Here is a 17486-nt window from a genome sequence, read left to right as displayed (position 1 = left end):
CGTAATAACAGAACTAGGCAACATGTCAACAGGGAAATTACAGCACTAAATAGCGCTGGAAGGCCCCACAACAAAAAAAGCAAACTAACTCCATATAGTCCATAGAAAAACAGGAGTAGAATCGGAGCGAAAAAATAATGCAAAATATAATTTATTAATTAACAGCAATAGTGCATAGATATATATCAAACAGTACAAAAGGATGATTAAAAAAATGGGAAAGTGAGTCACCCCCGGTGAACACCCTGCCACAGATAAATGTCACATAGACAGATAGTATGCAGGCAATAGCTAAAATGTGTTAACCACGTCGCTCCTGTGGGTAACTAGTATACCCCCCACAGGATAAAGTGCTAGCGACAAGGCAGCGCTTTCCAAGTAGAATACAAATGTAGGCAGGCAGGGTGCACCGGGCCGGGAGCAGAAAGGTCCCCGACGCGCGTTTCGCTAACGCTGGTGTTCGGCTTTCTCAAGGGGAAGTGCTCCAAACCGGAACCGGGCCCTTCAAATAGCACACGCCCCTCCCCATGTAAAGAATCACATGGGGTGCCCCAGCCAATGACTGCCACGTAAGCGGCGCATGCGCTCCTGACGTGCTCCGTCCCATGTCAGAAGCGGCGTCACGCATCGCCCAGACGCCGCGGGTAAGAATACCCCCACAGCGCCTGCGCGAGGCGGCAGAGACGCCGACCGGACGGGGAACTAGGGCACCGCAGGCAGCGCATGCGCACCATGGCCAGCCGCGCAAGATAAACATAGATATATATGACGGAGGTCTACATAATGATGCCACACAAATACAAAACTATATCCAAAACAGTGCAGGCAGTATTAAAACACAGTCACATAAATGCAAGGCTGACAGATGGCAAAGGTGCGTGAAGGAGCACAATAAACTGGCAATGCTGGGGTTGTAAGTCCAAAATGTATACACGGTCCATCCAAAGGAGAGGTTCTTAGATTCGGAGCACAAATATTGAATATGGTAACTGTTTTTATTCACTTTATTTTCTTTTCATTATTTCTAGTTACCATATTCAATATTTGTGCTCCGAACCTAAGAACCTCTCCTTTGGATGGACCGTGTATACATTTTGGGCGATGCGTGACGCCGCTTCTGACATGGGACGGAGCACGTCAGGAGCGCATGCGCCGCTTACATGGCAGTCATTGTCTGGGGCACCCCATGTGATTCTTTACATGGGGAGGGGCGTGTGCTATTTGAAGGGCCCGGTTCTGGTTTGGAGCACTTCCCCTTGAGAAAGCCGAACACCAGCGTTAGCGAAACGCGCGTCGGGGACCTTTCTGCTCCCGGCCCGGTGCACCCTGCCTGCCTACATTTGTATTCTACTTGGAAAGCGCTGCCTTGTCGCTAGCACTTTATCCTGTGGGGGGTATACTAGTTACCCACAGGAGCGACGTGGTTAACACATTTTAGCTATTGCCTGTATACTATCTGTCTATGTGACATTTATCTGTGGCAGGGTGTTCACCGGGGGTGACTCACTTTCCCATTTTTTTAATCATCCTTTTGTACTGTTTGATATATATCTATGCACTATTGCTGTTAATTAATAAATTATATTTTGCATTATTTTTTCGCTCCGATTCTACTCCTGTTTTTCCACATTCTCAACGTGCCTGATTATTGGGTGTACGCCCTCCTCGATCCTCGCTACCGTGACAATGTCCAAAACCTCATCCCGGCGTTGACACGGGAGCGTAAAATGCGGGAGTACCACGACACACTGGTGAATTCCATCATCTTCTCCAGTCCAACTGAGAGGAGTGCTGCTAGTGCTTTACAAAGCAGCTCAGTGCGTCGAGGCAGTGGAGAAGGAGGTTCTGCACAAAGAGGGAGCAGAAGCAGTGCCTCTGCTCAAGGCAAGCCCAGTATGGCACAACTGTGGAAAACTTTTGTGTGCCCGCCCCAAATGTCTACACCATCACCGGCGGATCCAGTCAGCAGGAGGCAACGGTTCCGTCAGATGGTGACAGACTACATGGCTTGCCCTCTTAGTGTACTCCCAGACGGCTATTCCCCGTTCAAGTTTTGGGTCTCTAAGCTGGATACATGGCCAGAGCTAAGCCAGTATGCATTGGAGGTGCTGGCTTGCCCCGCGGCTAGTGTCTTATCAGAACGTGTCTTTAGTGCCGCAGGTGGTGTACTAACAGACCGTCGCATGCGACTATCCTCCGATAACGTTGACCGGCTTACTTTCCTTAAAATGAACCAGGCCTGGATCTCGCAGGAATTTTCCACTCCTCTGCCTGATTAAGTAATTGGGTGTCATCCAGGTCTCTTGATGTGTTCATCTTTCTACCACCTGAACTGCTATTCCTGGGCTCCAACACCGCCAGTTGCGGCTCAGAAGTGCAGGCTGCACAGTCAAAACATATGACCCAGTGTTATTGGGTTTCAGTAACGTCAGCTGATCCCCAGCTGTGTAGCCGGCAATGTGTCCTGCGACCGCCACGCTGGCACAACAACCTAAATGTAAGGGAACCTGTCCCCCCCCCTTTCCCTCGGCGTTTGTTACTGAAAGAGCCATCTTGTGCAGCAGTAATGTTGCACAAGGAAAAGGTAGCTCTTTTAGTTTAGCTCCTTGCACACGCAGAACTTAACACTTATAAAATGTGTTCACTGATACAGTTATACCGTCCCGGAGCTGGGACATTCTTTCATAATGTGACGCAGCACAGGCGTCATTCCGACCCCCTTGGTGCCATGCGCTGCCTCCTCAGCATTGTTTTAAGCTGTCACGGAGCCTGCGCTGTTCTGTTATCCCTTGGCCATGGCCAGTTTGCGCTGTCTGTCTTCTGACATAATTTGGTGTCAGGATGGCTGCGCCTGTGCGCCCGCGCTGCCCGAGAACCCGCCTCGCAGTGTCTTCTGATTGAATCACACTGCGAGCCTGGGATCCATGGGCATGCGCAGTGCATATCTTCACCTCGGGCTCTCGCCCATCTCCCTCCGCCTTCTTTGGACTGTGCGCCATCAGCTGATCCCTAATAGCATGCCACGGCCATGACGCCGCACAGTCTGAAGAAGAGGGAAGGAGGGGAGAGAGAGTCGAGGATATGCACTGTGCATGCCCATGGATCCAAGGCCCGCAGTGGGATTACATTAGACGACACTGCGAGGTGAGATCTGGAGCAGCGTGGACGCAGAGGCACTGACAGCCTGACACCAAATTATGTCAGAAGACAGGCAGCGCTAATTGGGCATGGCCAAGGGATAACAGAACAGCGCAGGCTCCGTGACAGCGTAAAACAACGCTGAGGAGGCAGCGCAAGGCACCAAGGGGATAGGAATGACAGCTGTGCTGCGTCCCATTACGAAGGAAATTCCCACCTCCGGGACGGTTTTACGGTATTACGTGACACATTTTTTGTGTTTACTTCTGTGTTTGCAAGGAGCATAATTAAAAGAGCAACCTTTTCCTTTTGCATCCTTAGTGCTGCACAAGATGGCTCTTTCAGCTACAAACGTCTTGGGGGGGGGGGGTTAAAGGTTCCCTTTCAACTTGCTCCAATCAGGCTTCGGCCTACACTCTGTTCCTCTGCTCCTCCTGCTGTCCCTGGGCCCTAACACCACCAGTTGGTGCCTGGAAGTGCTGTGTGCACAGTCAACAGTCGCTCCTCTGTTATTGGGGTTCAGCAACGTCAGCTGATCCCCAGCTGTGTGTGCGGCAATACCTCCAATCTGCTCCTCCTGCTGTCCCTGGGCTCTAACACCGCCAGTTGGTGCCTGGAAGTGCTGTCTGCACAGTCAACTATCGCTCCTCTGTTATTGGGGTTCTGTAACGTCAGCTGATCCCCAGCTGTGTGTGCGGCAATACCTCCAATCTGCTCCTCCTGCTGTCCCTGGGCTCTAACACCGCCAGTTGGTGCCTGGAAGTGCTGTGTGCACAGTCAACAGTCGCTCCTCTGTTATTGGGGTTCAGTAACGTCAGCTGATCCCCAGCTGTGTGTGCGGCAATACCTTCAATCTGCTCCTCCTGCTGTCCCTGGGCTCTAACACCGCCAGTTGGTGCCTGGAAGTGCTGTCTGCACAGTCAACAGTCGCTCCTCTGTTATTGGGGTTCAGTAATGTCAGCTGATCCCCAGCTGTGTATCCGGCAACGTGTCATGCGACCGCCACGCTGGCACAACTAACATGTAAGGGGACCTGTCCCCCCCCCTAGGCGTTTGTTACTGAAAGAGCCACCTTGTGCAGCACTAATACTGCACAAGGAAAAGGTCGCTCTTGAAATTATGCTCCTTGGAAACGCTGAACTACACACTCTTGTAATGTGTCCCCTCACACCGTCCAACCGTCCCGGAGGTGGGACTTTCCTTTGTAATGTGACGCAGCACAGCCGTCATTCCTACCCCCTTGGCACCGTGCGCTGCCTCCTTAGCGTTGTTTGATTCCGTCATGGACCCTGCGCTGTTATGTTATCCCTTGGCTATGCACAGTTTGCGCTGCCCGTCCTCTGACATCATTTGTTGTCATCCTGGCTGCGCCTGTGCGTCCACGCTGCCCAAAATGCCACCTCGCAGTGTCGTCTAATGTGATCCCACAGTGGGCCTGGTATCCATGGCCATGCGCAGTGCATATACTTGCCTCTCACTCCCCTTCTTCACGCTTCTTCAGACTAGGCGGCGTCAGCTGATCCCTAATAGCATGCCACGGCCGTGACGCCGCACAGTCTGAAGAAGCAGGAAGGAGGTGAGTGAGAGGCGATGATATGCACTGCGCAAGCCCATGGATCCCTGGCCCGCAGTGGGATTACATTAGATGACACTGCGAGGTTGTATCTCGGGCAGCTTTGACGCACAGGCACTGCCAGCCTGACACCTAAATGATGTCAGAAGACGGGCACCGCTAACTGTGCATGGCCAAGGGATAAAATTACAGCGCGGGCTCCGTGACAGAACCAAACAACGTTGAGGAGGTGGCGCACGGCACCAAGGGGGTTGGAATGACGGCTGTGCTGTGTCACATTACAAAGGAAAGTCCCACTTCCGGGACGGTTTGACGGTGTGAGGGGACACATTATATGAGTGTGTACTTCAGCATTTGCAAGGAGCATAATTTTAGGAGCCACCATTTTCCATGTGCAGTATTACTGCTGTACAAGATGGCTCTTTCAGCAACAAATGCCTGGGGGGGGGGTTAAAGGTTCCCTTTCAACTTGCTGCACTGCAGGCTTCGGCCTGCACTCTGCTCCTCATTGATTCCCTGGGTTTCAACACTGTCAGTTGCCACCTGGAAGTGTTGTCTACACAGAAAAAACACTAGCTGATGTGTCAGTGGGGTTCAGCACCGCCAGCTGTTCCCCTGCTGTGTAGTCGGCAACGTGTCCAGCACAAGCCATGCTGGCACAACAGAACAAAAGCTGCCACCAGTGCAGGCTTCGGCCTACACTCTGCTCCTCTCCTCCTCCTGCTGACCCTGGGCTCTAACACCGCCAGTTTTTGCCCTGAACTGCTAGCTGCACAGAAAAAAACACCAGCCAATGTGTTAGTGGGGTTCAGCACTGCCAGCGGTTCCCCTGCTGTGTAGCCGGCAACATGACCTGCAAACGCCACGCAGGCACATGAACTGAAATTAAGGGGACCCTGCCACCCACCCCAAGGTGTTTCTATGTATAACAGCCACCTTGTACAGCAGTAATGCTGCATTTGTACAAGGTGGCTGACTTTTTCTCCTTGCTCACGTGGAACTCAACACGTACAAAATGTGTCTCATTGAGACCATTTCACTGTCCCTGAGGTGTGACTTTCCTTTCTAATGGTACGCAGCACCACCCTTGGTAGCGCTGCCCGTCTTCTGACATCATTGGTTGGCTGCCTGTGCCTGTGCGTCCGCCCTGCCTGACACAACCCCCCTCGTTGTCTTATATATTTTCGCTGCGAGGGTGTGATTGATGGGCATGTGCAGTGCATATGTTCGCCTGTCTTAACTCATCTCCTTCCGCCTTCTTCAGACTGTGCGGCCTCATGGCCGTGGTAGGCGATAAGGGATCAGCTGAGGCCGCCCAGTCTGAAGCAGGTGTAAGGACATGTGTGAGCGGCAAACATATTTACTGCACAAGGCCACGAGTCCCAGCCACGCAGTGTGAATTTTTGAAAACACACTGCGGGTCTGGGTTTCATCGCCATTGCTAACCGCACCGGCCAACATGAAATGAGGTGAGAAGACAGGCAGCGCTCACAGCGCATGGCCAAGGGATCACAATAGCGCAGACTCCTGTACAGCAAATAACAACGCTCAGGAGGCTGCGCCCAGCACCAAGGTGTTATGTATGTGCACCTGTGCTGCGTCTCGTTAAAAAGACAAGTCACACCTCCAATACAGTTCTACTGTTCAATGGGCTAAATTGTGTACGTCTTTCATTCTGCGTGTGCAATGAGCAAAACTTAAAGAGCAACCTTTAACTTGTGGAGATTTACTGCTGCACAAGGTGTGGCTCTTCAACATTGTAACACCTGAGGGTGGGTTAAAGGTTACCTTTGAAATTGGTTCAATTAGGCTTCGGCCTAAACTCTGCTCCTCCTGCAGACCCTGGGCTCTAACTACGCCAGTTTGGGCCCGGAAGTGCTGGCTACACAGAGAAAAACACTCACCATTGTGCCAGTGGGGTTCAGCACCGCCAGCTGTTTCCCTGCTGTGTAGCCGGCATCGTGTCCAGCACAAGCCACGCTGGCACAACAGTCCAAAAGCTGCCACCAGTGCAGGCTTCGGCCTACACTCTGCTCCTCCCCTCCTCCTGCTGACCCTGGGCTCTAACACCGCCAGTTTTTGCCCGGAACTGCTAGCTGCACAGAGAAAAACACCAGCCAATGTGTTAGTTGGGTTCAGCACCGCCAGCTGTTCCCCTTCTGTGTAGCCGGCATCGTGTCCAGCACAAGCCACGCTGGCACAACAGACCAAAAGCTGCCACCAGTGCAGGCTTCGGCCTACACTCTGCTCCTCTCCTCCTCCTGATGACCCTGGGCTCTAACACCGCCAGTTTTTGCCCGGACGTGCTAGCTGCACAGAGAAAAACACCAGTCAATGTGTCAGTGGGGTTCAGCACCACCAGCTGTTCCCCTGCTGTGTAGCTGGCAACGTGTCCTGCAAATGCCATGCAGGCACCTGAACTGAAATTAAAGGGAACCAGCCCCCACCCCCCCAGGTGTTTCTATGTAGAACAGCCACCTTGTACAGCAGTACTGCTGCATTTGTACAAGGAGGCAGACTTATTCTCCTTGCCCACGGTGAATTAAACATGTACTAAATGTGTCTCATTGAGACCATTCCACTGTCCCTGAGGTGTGACTTTCCTTTCTAATGATACGCAGCACCACCCTTGATAGCGCTGCCCGTCTTTTGAAATCATTGGTTGGCTGCCTGTGCCTGTGCGTCCGTCCTGCCCGACACAACCCCCCTCGTTGTCTCCTATATCTTCGCTGCGAGGGTGTGATTGATGGCCATGTGCAGTGCATATGTTTGCCTGTGATCACTCATCTCCTTCCGCCTTCTTCAGACTGGGCGGCCTCATGGCCGCGGCATGCGATAAGGGATCAGATGAGGCCGCCCAGTCTGAAGCAGGTGTAAGGACATGTGTGAGCGGCAAACATATTTACTGCACAAGGCCATGAATCCCAGCCATGCAGTGTGAATTTTTGAAAACACACTGTGGGTCTGGGATTCATGTCCATCGCTAACCGCAACGGCAGACATGAAATGAGGTCAGAAGACAGGCAGCACTAACAGCGCATGGCCAAGGGATAACAAGAGCGCAGACTCCTGTACAGCAAATAACAACGGTCAGGAAGCTGCGCCCATGCACCAAGGTGTTATTTGGGACACCTGTGCCGCGTCTCCTTAAAAAGACAAATCACGCCTCCACTACAGTTTGACTGTAGAATGGGCTAAATTGTGTACGTCTTTCATTCAGCGTGTGCAAGTAGACAAATTAATAGAGCAACCTTTCACTTGTGCAGCATTAATGCTGCACAAGGTGGGGCTCTTGTACTTTAAAACACCTGAGGGGGGGTTAAAGGTAACCTTTGAAATTGGTTCAACTAGGCTTCGGCCTACACACTGCTCCTCTCCCTCTCCTGCTGACCCTGTGCTCTAACACCGCCAGTTTTTGCCCGGAAGTGCTAGCTGCACAGAGAAAAACACCCGCCAATGTGTCAGTGGGGTTCAGCACCGCCAGCTGTTCCCCTGCTGTGTAGCCGGCAACGTGACCTGCAAACGCCACGCAGGCACATGAACTGAAATTGAAGGGAGCCTGCCACCCACCCCCAAGGTGTTTCTATGTATAACAGCCACCTTGTACAGCAGTACTGCTGCATTTGTACAAGGTGGCTGTCTTTTTTTCCTTGCCCACGTGGAACTCAACACGTACAAAATGTGTCTCATTGAGACCATTGCACTGTCCCTGAGGTGTGACTTTCCTTTCTAATGATACGCAGCACCACCCTTGGTAGCGCTTCCCGTCTTCTGACATCATTGGTTGACTGGCTGCGCCTGTGCGTCCGCCCTGCTCGACACAACGCCCCTCGGTGTCTTACTGATTTTGACAGCGAGGGTGTGATTGATGGGCATGTGCAGTGCATATGTTCGCCTGTCTTCACTAATCTCCTTCCGCCTTCTTCAGACTGGGCGGCCTCATGGCCGCGGCATGCGAGAAGGGATCAGATGAGGCCGCCCAGTCTGATGCAGGTGTAAGGACATGAGTGACAGGCGACAAAATTTACTGCGCAAGGTCACGAATCCCAGCCCCGTAGTGTGACTTAAAGAAAAGACACTGCGGGTCTGGGTTTCATGGCCATCGCTAACCGCACCGGCCAACATGAAATGAGGTGAGAAGACAGGCATCGCTCACAACGCATGGCCAAGGGATAACAAGAGCGGAGACTCCTGTACAGCAAATAACAACGCGCAGGAATCTGCGCCCAGCACCTAGGTGTAAATTTTGACACCTGTGCTGCGTCTCCTTAAAAAGACAAGTCACACCTCCACTACTGTTTGACAGTATAATGGGCTAAATAGTGTACGTGTTTTATTCAGCGTGTGCAAGGCGCAAAATTAATTGAGCAACCTTTTACTTGTGCAGCATTAATGCTGCACAAGGTGTGGCTCTTGTACCTTGCAAAACCTGAGGGGGGGTTAAAGGTTAACTTTGAAATTGGTTCTGCTAGGCTTCGGCCTACACTCTGCTCCTCTCCTCCTCCTGCTGCCCCTGGGCTACAACACCGCCAGTTGTAGCCTGGAAGTGCTAGCTGCACAGAGAAAAACACCAGCCAATGTGTTAGTGGGGTTCAGCACCGCCAGCTGTTCCCCTGCTGTGTAGTCGGCAACGTGTCCAGCACAAGCCACGCTGGCACAACCGAACAAAAGCTGCCACCAGTGCAGGCTTCGGCCTACACTCTGCTCCTCTCCTCCTCCTGCTGACCCTGGGCTCAAACACCGCCAGTTTTTGCCCGGACATGCTAGCTGCACAGAGAACACCAGCCAATGTGTTAGTGGGGTTCAGCACCGCCAGCTGTTCCCCTGCTGTGTAGCCGGCAACGTGACCTGCAAACGCCACGCAGGCACATGAGCTGAAATTAAAGGGACCCTGTCACCCACCCCAAGGTGTTTCTATGTATAACAGCCAACTTGTACAGCAGTAATGCTGCATTTGTACAAGGTGGCTGACTTTTTCTCCTTGCCCACGTGGAACTCAACACGTACAAAATGTGTCTCATTGAGATCATTCCACTGTCCCTGAGGTGTGACTTTCCTTTCTAATGATACGCAGCACCACCCTTGGTAGCGCTGCCCGTCTTTTGACATCATTGGTTAGCTGGCTGCGCCTGTGCGTCTGCCCTGCTCGAAACAACGCCCCTCGGTGTCTTATGTATTTTGACAGCGAGGGTGTGGTTTATGGGCACGAGCAGTGCATATGTTCGCCTGTCGTCACTCATCTCCTTCCGCCTTCTTCAGACTGTGCAGCCTCATGCGAGAAGGGATCAGCAGAGGCCGCCCAGTCTGAAGCAGGTGTAAGGACGTGTGTGAGCGGCGAAAATATTTACTGCTCAAGGCCACGAATCCCAGCACCGCAGTGTGACTTTATGAAAAGGCACTATGGGTCTGGGATTCATGGCCATCGTTAACCGCACCAGCCAACATGAAATGAGGTCATAAGACGGGCTGCGCTAACAGGGTATTGCCAAGGGATAACACAAGAGCGCAGACTCCTGTACTGCAAATAACAACGCCTGTGCTGCGTCTCCTTAAAAATACAAGTCACGCCTCCACTACAGTTAGACTGTAGAATGGGCTAAATTGTGTACGTCTTTCATTCAGCGTGTGCAAGTAGACAAATTAATAGAGCAACCTTTCACTTGTGCAGCATTAATGCTGCACAAGGTGTGGCTCTTGTACTTTGTAACACCTGAGGGGGGGTTAAAGGTTACCTTTGAAATTGGTTCAACTAGGCTTCGGCCTACACTCTGCTCCTCTCCTCCTCCTGCTGCCTCTGGGCTCTAACACCGCTAGTTTTTGCCCGGAAGTGCTAGCTGCACAGAGAAAAACACCCGCCATTGTGTCAGTGGGGTTCAGCAACGCCAGCTGTTCCCCCACTGTGTAGCCGGCAAAGTGTTCTGCAAACGCAACGCAGACACAAAGCTGACTCCAGTGCAGGCTTCGGCCTACACTCTGCTCCCCCTTCTTACCCTTTGCTCCAACACCGCTAGTTGGGGCTGTAAGAAGACAATCTTTAATAGGCAACGCATCCTGGTTCCTGCACCGTCAGCTGTTTCCGGGTAGTGTCAAGCTCACTGAGACGCCTATGCTTGCCCCGTCGTGTTGTGGTCGGGTTAGCCAACTCCAGGGTGCCTCCAGTTTAGGAGCTTCCTATGTGGGCAGCGTGAATTGGTAGTCAAGGCTGGTTCTGTAGTGCCAGTAGGCCAAGCTCGCCCTGTAGGACTGTTGGGGTTCGGTAACTGCGGCTGCCTCGCGGCCTAGCTGTTCTCTTCTCTCCTGTGGGCCTTCGGGTCCACCACCTGGTTCCAGCACCGTCAGCTGGTTCCGGGCTGAGCCTTTGGCTTAGGTGCCTCCTCCTGGGTATCCGAGTTCCGCCAACGCCAGGCAGTCCTTGGTAGTGCTTTTAAGCGCGGGCACCTACAGCTTAGTAACCGGGTTCCAGCACCGTCAGCTGGTCCTCGGTCGTGCCATTGGCTCTTGCACACTGGGGCAACACATCCGGGTTCCAGCACCGCCAGCTGGTTCTCGGCAGTGTTTTTGTCACAGGTACTCCCTCGTGCCAAGCCTGGTTCCAGCACCATCAGCTGTTTCCGGGTAGTGTCAAGCTCACTGAGACGCCTATGCTTGCCCCGTCGCGTTGCGGTCGGGTTAGCCAACTCCAGGGTGCCTCCAGTTTAGGAGCTTCCTATGTGGGCTGCGTGAATTGGTAGTCAAGGCTGGTTTTGTAGTGCCAGTAGGCCAAGCTTCCCCTGTAGGACTGTTGGGGTTCGGTAACTGTGGCTGCCTCGCGGCCTAGCTGTTCTCTCCTCTCCTGTGGGCCTTCGGGTCCACCACCTGGTTCCAGCACCGTCAGCTGGTTAAGGGCCGAGCCTTTGGCTTAGGTGCCTCCTCCTGGGTATCCGAGTTCCGCCAACGCCAGGCGGTCCTTGGTAGTGCTTTTAAGCGCGGGCACCTACAGCTTAGTAACCGGGTTCCAGCACCGTCAGCTGGTCCTCGGTCGTGCCATTGGCTCTTGCACACTGGGGCAACGCATCCGGGTTCCAGCACCGCCAGCTGGTTCTCGGCAGTGTTTTTGTCACAGGTACTCCCTCGTGCCAAACCTGGTTCCAGCACCGTCGGCTGTTTCTGGGTAGTGTCAAGCTCACTGAGACGCCTATGCTTGCCCCGTCGCGTTGCGGTCGGGTTAGCCAACTCCAGGGTGCCTCCAGTTTAGGAGCTTCCTATGTGGGCTGCGTGAATTGGTAGTCAAGGCTGGTTCTGTAGTGCCAGTACGCCAAGCTCCCCCTGTAGGACTGTTGGGGTTCGGTAACTGCGGCTGCATCGCGGCCTAGCTGTTCTCTCCTCTCCTGTGGGCCTTCGGGTCCACCACCTGGTTCCAGCACCGTCAGCTGGTTCCAGGCCGAGCCTTTGGCTTAGGTGCCTCCTCCTGGGTATCCGAGTTCCGCCAACGCCAGGCGGTCCTTGGTAGTGCTTTTAAGCGCGGGCACCTACAGCTTAGTAACCGGGTTCCAGCACCGTCAGCTGGTCCTCGGTCGTGCCATTGGCTCTTGCACACTGGGGCAACGCATCCGGGTTCCAGCACCGCCAGCTGGTTCTCGGCAGTGTTTTTGTCACAGGTACTCCCTCATGCCAATCCTGGTTCCAGCACCGTCAGCTGTTTCTGGGTAGTGTCAAGCTCACTGAGACGCCTATGCTTGCCCCGTCGTGTTGCGGTCGGGTTAGCCAACTCCAGGGTGCCTCCAGTTTAGGAGCTTCCTATGTGGGCTGCGTGAATTGGTAGTCAAGGCTGGTTCTGTAGTGCCAGTAGGCCAAGCTCCCACTGTAGGACTGTTGGGGTTCGGTAACTGCGGCTGCCTCGCGGCCTAGCTGTTCTCTCCTCTCCTGTGGGCTTTCGGGTCCACCACCTGGTTCCAACACCGTCAGCTGGTTCCGGGCCGAGCCATTGGCTTAGGTGCCTCCTCCTGGGTATCCGAGTTCCGCCAACGCCAGGCGGTCCTTGGTAGTGCTTTTAAGCGCGGGCACCTACAGCTTATTAACCGGGTTCCAGCACCGTCAGCTGGTCCTCGGTCGTGCCATTGGATCTTGCACACTGGGGCAAAGCATCCGGGTTCCAGCACCGCCAGCTGGTTCTCGGCAGTGTTTTTTTCACAGGTACTCCCTCGTGCCAAGCCTGGTTCCAGCACCGTCAGCTGTTTCCGGGTAGTGTCAAGCTCACTGTGACGCCTATGCTTGCCCCGTCGCGTTGCGGTCGGGTTAGCCAACTCCAGGGTGCCTCCAGTTTAGGAGCTTCCTATGTGGGCTGCGTGAATTGGTAGTCAAGGCTGGTTCTGTAGTGCCAGTACGCCAAGCTCCCCCTGTAGGACTGTTGGGGTTCGGTAACTGCGGCTGCATCGCGGCCTAGCTGTTCTCTCCTCTCCTGTGGACCTTCTGGTCCACCACCTGGTTCCAGCACCATCAGCTGGTTCTCGGCAGCGTCTTTTGCTCTTGTACCTTCTGCTCCCCATCCTGGTTCCAGTACCGTCAGCTGGTTCCGGGCAGAGCCTTTGGCTTAGGTGCCTCCTTCTGGGTATCCAAGTTCCACCAACGTCAGGTGGTCCTTGGTAGTGCTTTCAGGCACGGGTACCTCCTGCTTAGTAACCGGGTTCCAGTAACGTCAGCTGGTCCTCTGTAGTTCCATTGGCTCTTGGACCTTCGGCTACCCATCAGGGTTCCAGTACCGTCAGCTGGTTCTCGGCAGTGTCTTTTGCTCTTGTACCTTCTGCTCCCCATCCTGGTTCCAGTAACGTCAGCTGGTTCTGGGCAGAGCCTTTGGCTTAGGTGCCTCCTTCTGTGTATCCGAGTTCCGCCAACGTCAGGCGGTCCTTGGTAGTGCTTTTTAGCACGGGTACCTCCTGCTTAGTAACCGGGTTCCAGTAACGTCAGCTGGTCCTCAGTAGTTCCATAGGCTCTTGAACCTTCGGGTAGCCATCCGAGTTCCAGTTCCATCAGCTGGTTCTCGGCATTTTCTCAGCCTTCTTGTACCTTCTGCTACATTTCCAAGTTGAAGACCCTAAAGTCGACGACCCGGAAGACCACCCCTAAGATGACGACGACACCAGAGACGACAACCAGTGAGATGACGACGACCCTGGAGATGACGACCCTGAAGACCACCCCGATGATGACGACGACGACGGCGGAGACGACGACGGCGGAGACGACGACCCTGGAGACGACGACCCTGGAGACGACGACATGGAAGACCGAGAAGCAGAAGAACAAGAGGCTGCAGAACAAAGAGCAGAAGAACATTAAGCATAACACTTAATATCAGAGCAAAAGATATTATCTAAATTATATGCAGAAGAAGACTAAGCAGTGTATGGGGGTGAGTCCGTTCCTCCTCGTGGTGCCCCTGGATAAAGCCTGATGCTGCAGGCCAAACTGAACGCGGACAAATGTAACTTTTGTGACAGGCAGAACGGAAGGTGTAATCTTCAAACTTTTATAGATAACAACTACGGGAATGCCTGTCACAAATGAGAATATGATGAAGAAGTAGAATAGGAAGAATAATAACAGTTGAATAAAATGAATATGTAGAATAGGAAGAATAATAATAGTTGAATAAAATGAATATGAAGAATGTAATAAAAAAAAAATAGGTAGAAGATGAAGAAGAAGATGAATAAGGTGAAGAAGAAGTTGATGTCAAAGATGCTGATGATGACGAAGATGAAAGTGTGGGAAAAGTAAAAAAAAAATGGGGGAAGGGCGTGGGATAGTGAAACATCAATATCTGACAAAATAAAAAAAAATTTACATAGTCAATATCTTTGTCACTCCGAACGTCTTTAAAAAAAAAAAATCATGCTATTCTATTTGATTGGGCTAAACCTCTATGCCTTTAATGTCTCCGCCACCTCCCCAAATACATCCTGCATTTTTCTTAGTTGTTTTCCTTCATGTAGAATGAACCTACAAGGAAAGAAAGGGTTTATTTTAATTCCGATATTTTGGTCCCATTGACTTGCATTGGGATCGGGTATCGGTATCGGCGATATCCGATATTTTTTGAATATCGGCCGATCCAATCCGATACCGATACTTTCCGATATCGGAAGGTATCGCTCAACACTAATCTTTGCCTCTGATACCTATTGATGCCCGACACCATATCAACATTTCACTTCTGGGGGGGTATTGCAAAGAGGATTGGATCACTCACTGTGACTGCCAATCTCTCCACCAGACAGTTCTACCTGTTGTCTTTGTACCAGAGCCCTGATTTCTTTCTGTAGGACTCTCTGTTCACTGGAACCAGCTGTTTCAGCCACCTGCTGTAACAAGACAATAACCTCGGACAGACAATTTTCAATAACATTAGTGCCAATGGTCATCATGGGGTTACATTCATGTCGATCAATATCAACAATCACAATCCCTTGGGACTTTAACTCTACCCGTCCCACTTTATTGGTGACCTCTTTATATCCCACTTGTGGTAATGGCTGACCGTTATTGGCTACTATAGTGAAATCATCATCAGGGCCATGGGTAATGTCTGTGTCAGCCCAATAACGTTTATAGAGAATGTAAGGCATAGTTGTCACCTGAGAACCAGTGTCCACAATCAATAGTATTTTGTAGTAATGAAGGGTGATGTCAGGAGAAGATGTGTACAATTGGGTGTCAACAGCATAGAAATGATATTGAAAGAGAAATCTACTTAAAGGTTGTTTAGTGGGGGTGTGAAGAGAAAAGAGCAGGGGACCAAGGACTGAACCCTCAGAAATCCTGAGAGCAAAAGGAAAAGAAGAGGAAGAAGAGAAAGCAAATGATACACCAAAGAAGCAGTCAGAGAGGTAGAAGGAAAACTAAATAATAGTGGTATGCTTGCGTCCGACAGAGCAGGACATAGTGAGGAAGATTTGGTGATCCATGGTGTGACTGTGCTGCTGAGAGATCCAGAAAATCAGAAGAGAGTAGTGACCATTAGATTTGGATGTTATTAGATTCTTAGAGACTTTAGTAAGAGCAGATTTTGTATGGTTTAAAGAGCAGATAATGGTGGCTTGGCATGATTGAAAGAGGAGTGAAATGCCCTGGAAGACAGAGTGAGGTTAAATATTTTAGTTACATTCGTAGTGATGGCTGCGGAGAGGGACTGGAAGTGAAAGAATAGCATTAATGGTGCAGATGGTAAGTTGAGAAGAAGCAAGGAATTTAGGAATTCTCTTTCTTATACGATGGTTGGGAGGTGGAAACAGAACGTGAAGAAGTATGGGATTTAAAGGGACTGATGCTATTGTCTAGCTGCTAAAATTAACTTTATTTGCTATCAGCAGCATCTAACTATAGTAGGAATCACTGCATTTAGATATAAGGAACCCCAGTGTACTATGCAGTAATAATCAATAAGTTCCGGATATAACCTTCGCCATATTATTTGTTGGGAATTTAGTTATATTCTTACTATGAAATTAACTATTTATGTCCAATAATGACTATATATTACCCATTAGGGGTTCAATTTGTTTTTAATTCTGCTCAAACAAATGAAATGCATGGTCGATCAATACAGTTTCTCTTTTTATCAGTTAATAAAAAGCTATGTTTTACAATTTTTTGAGTAGTTGTTTAAAGTGGGATTTATTGGCCGTCAGGCTATTGGATTAAATTATTTTTGGCACTCACACTCCACAATGAAAAAAATCGAGAGGGTGCAAATACTAATCATACCTATCGATCCTCTCATTTTCATAACTCCATGATTTTTCCTTGTTGTTGTAATTTCAGTGATGAGTGTATAAAGCTTTACTTCAGAAATACAATGTAAGTACAATACGTCAGTAAGAGATCACTATAACTGTATATATTATATTTGAATATGTTTAGTTTAAAAGTAGATAAACACGTATCTATTTATTTACAGCACTCCAACATTTCAATCTTTATGAAGATAATTGGTCACGTCAACTCTTAAACCTGGACCTACAGCGTAATATGAGAATTTCTTGGAAGAGGCACACCTTCCCTTTTATTTCTACCTCATATGGATCATGGAAAGAGGAACGTACCATTGCTCGTGAAATTGATTTAATAAGAGGTGATAAGCGAACTGTCATCATACTGAATATTGGAGTGCATTTCAGATCCTACCCCGTTTATTACTTCATTAAGAGACTGTATAATATACGCCAGGCTATAGAGCGTCTGTTCCGCCGAAGCCCAGAAACTAATGTCATAATTAAGACTGAGAATACAAGTGACATGAAGAAGGATTTTGAATGTGTTAGTGATTTTCATGCTTTTATACATTATTCTATCATGGAAATTGTCCTTAAGGACCTCAATGTTGGCTTTGTTAATGGTTGGGATATGACCAATGCTTTTGATACAAATGATGTTCATCCTCCAGAGAAGGTTATTGGGAATGAAGTTAAAATGCTAATGACATATATCTGTTAAAAATGGTGCAAGAAGAATGTAGTAATAAAATTTAGTAATGGTGCTAATAGAGAGATGTACAGTGCATATCATTCTGCTCTTTATTAGTATAAAAAATGTATTCTTATATCTTGTCCATGTCATAGTGGTCCATGATCATGATGATAGATGAGCGAACCTTTCAAGGATCGGTTTGAATCACCGAACGTCCCGACGTTCGCCTAGCATGTTCACCAACATTAAATACAATGGGAGGCCAAACCAAACGTATACACAACACCTTAAGAGGTGACAAAAAGCTTCCCAAACAGCTAAAATTAGGGGC

General features: G+C 50.4%; 1 protein-coding gene across 2 annotated transcripts in view; it reads left to right on the top strand.

Moving 5' to 3' along the window:
- The window catches only part of LOC138652014 (NXPE family member 1-like), a 514573-nt gene extending 497342 nt beyond the window's left edge, over nt 1-17231 (top strand). For both annotated transcript variants that reach the window (XM_069742701.1, XM_069742702.1), the window contains exon 6: nt 16647-17231. In XM_069742701.1, coding sequence (XP_069598802.1) covers nt 16647-17182 — 536 coding nt within the window. In that variant the 3' untranslated portion in view covers nt 17183-17231. The remainder of the gene's footprint in view (nt 1-16646) is intronic.
- The last annotated feature ends 255 nt before the right edge of the window (nt 17232-17486 follow it).

The sequence above is a fragment of the Ranitomeya imitator genome, chromosome 10 (assembly GCF_032444005.1).
Source record: "Ranitomeya imitator isolate aRanImi1 chromosome 10, aRanImi1.pri, whole genome shotgun sequence".
NCBI classification, from domain to species: domain Eukaryota; kingdom Metazoa; phylum Chordata; class Amphibia; order Anura; family Dendrobatidae; genus Ranitomeya; species Ranitomeya imitator.
The sequence above is the reverse complement of the archived record's forward strand: the minus strand, read 5'-3'. Positions and strand labels throughout refer to the sequence as shown.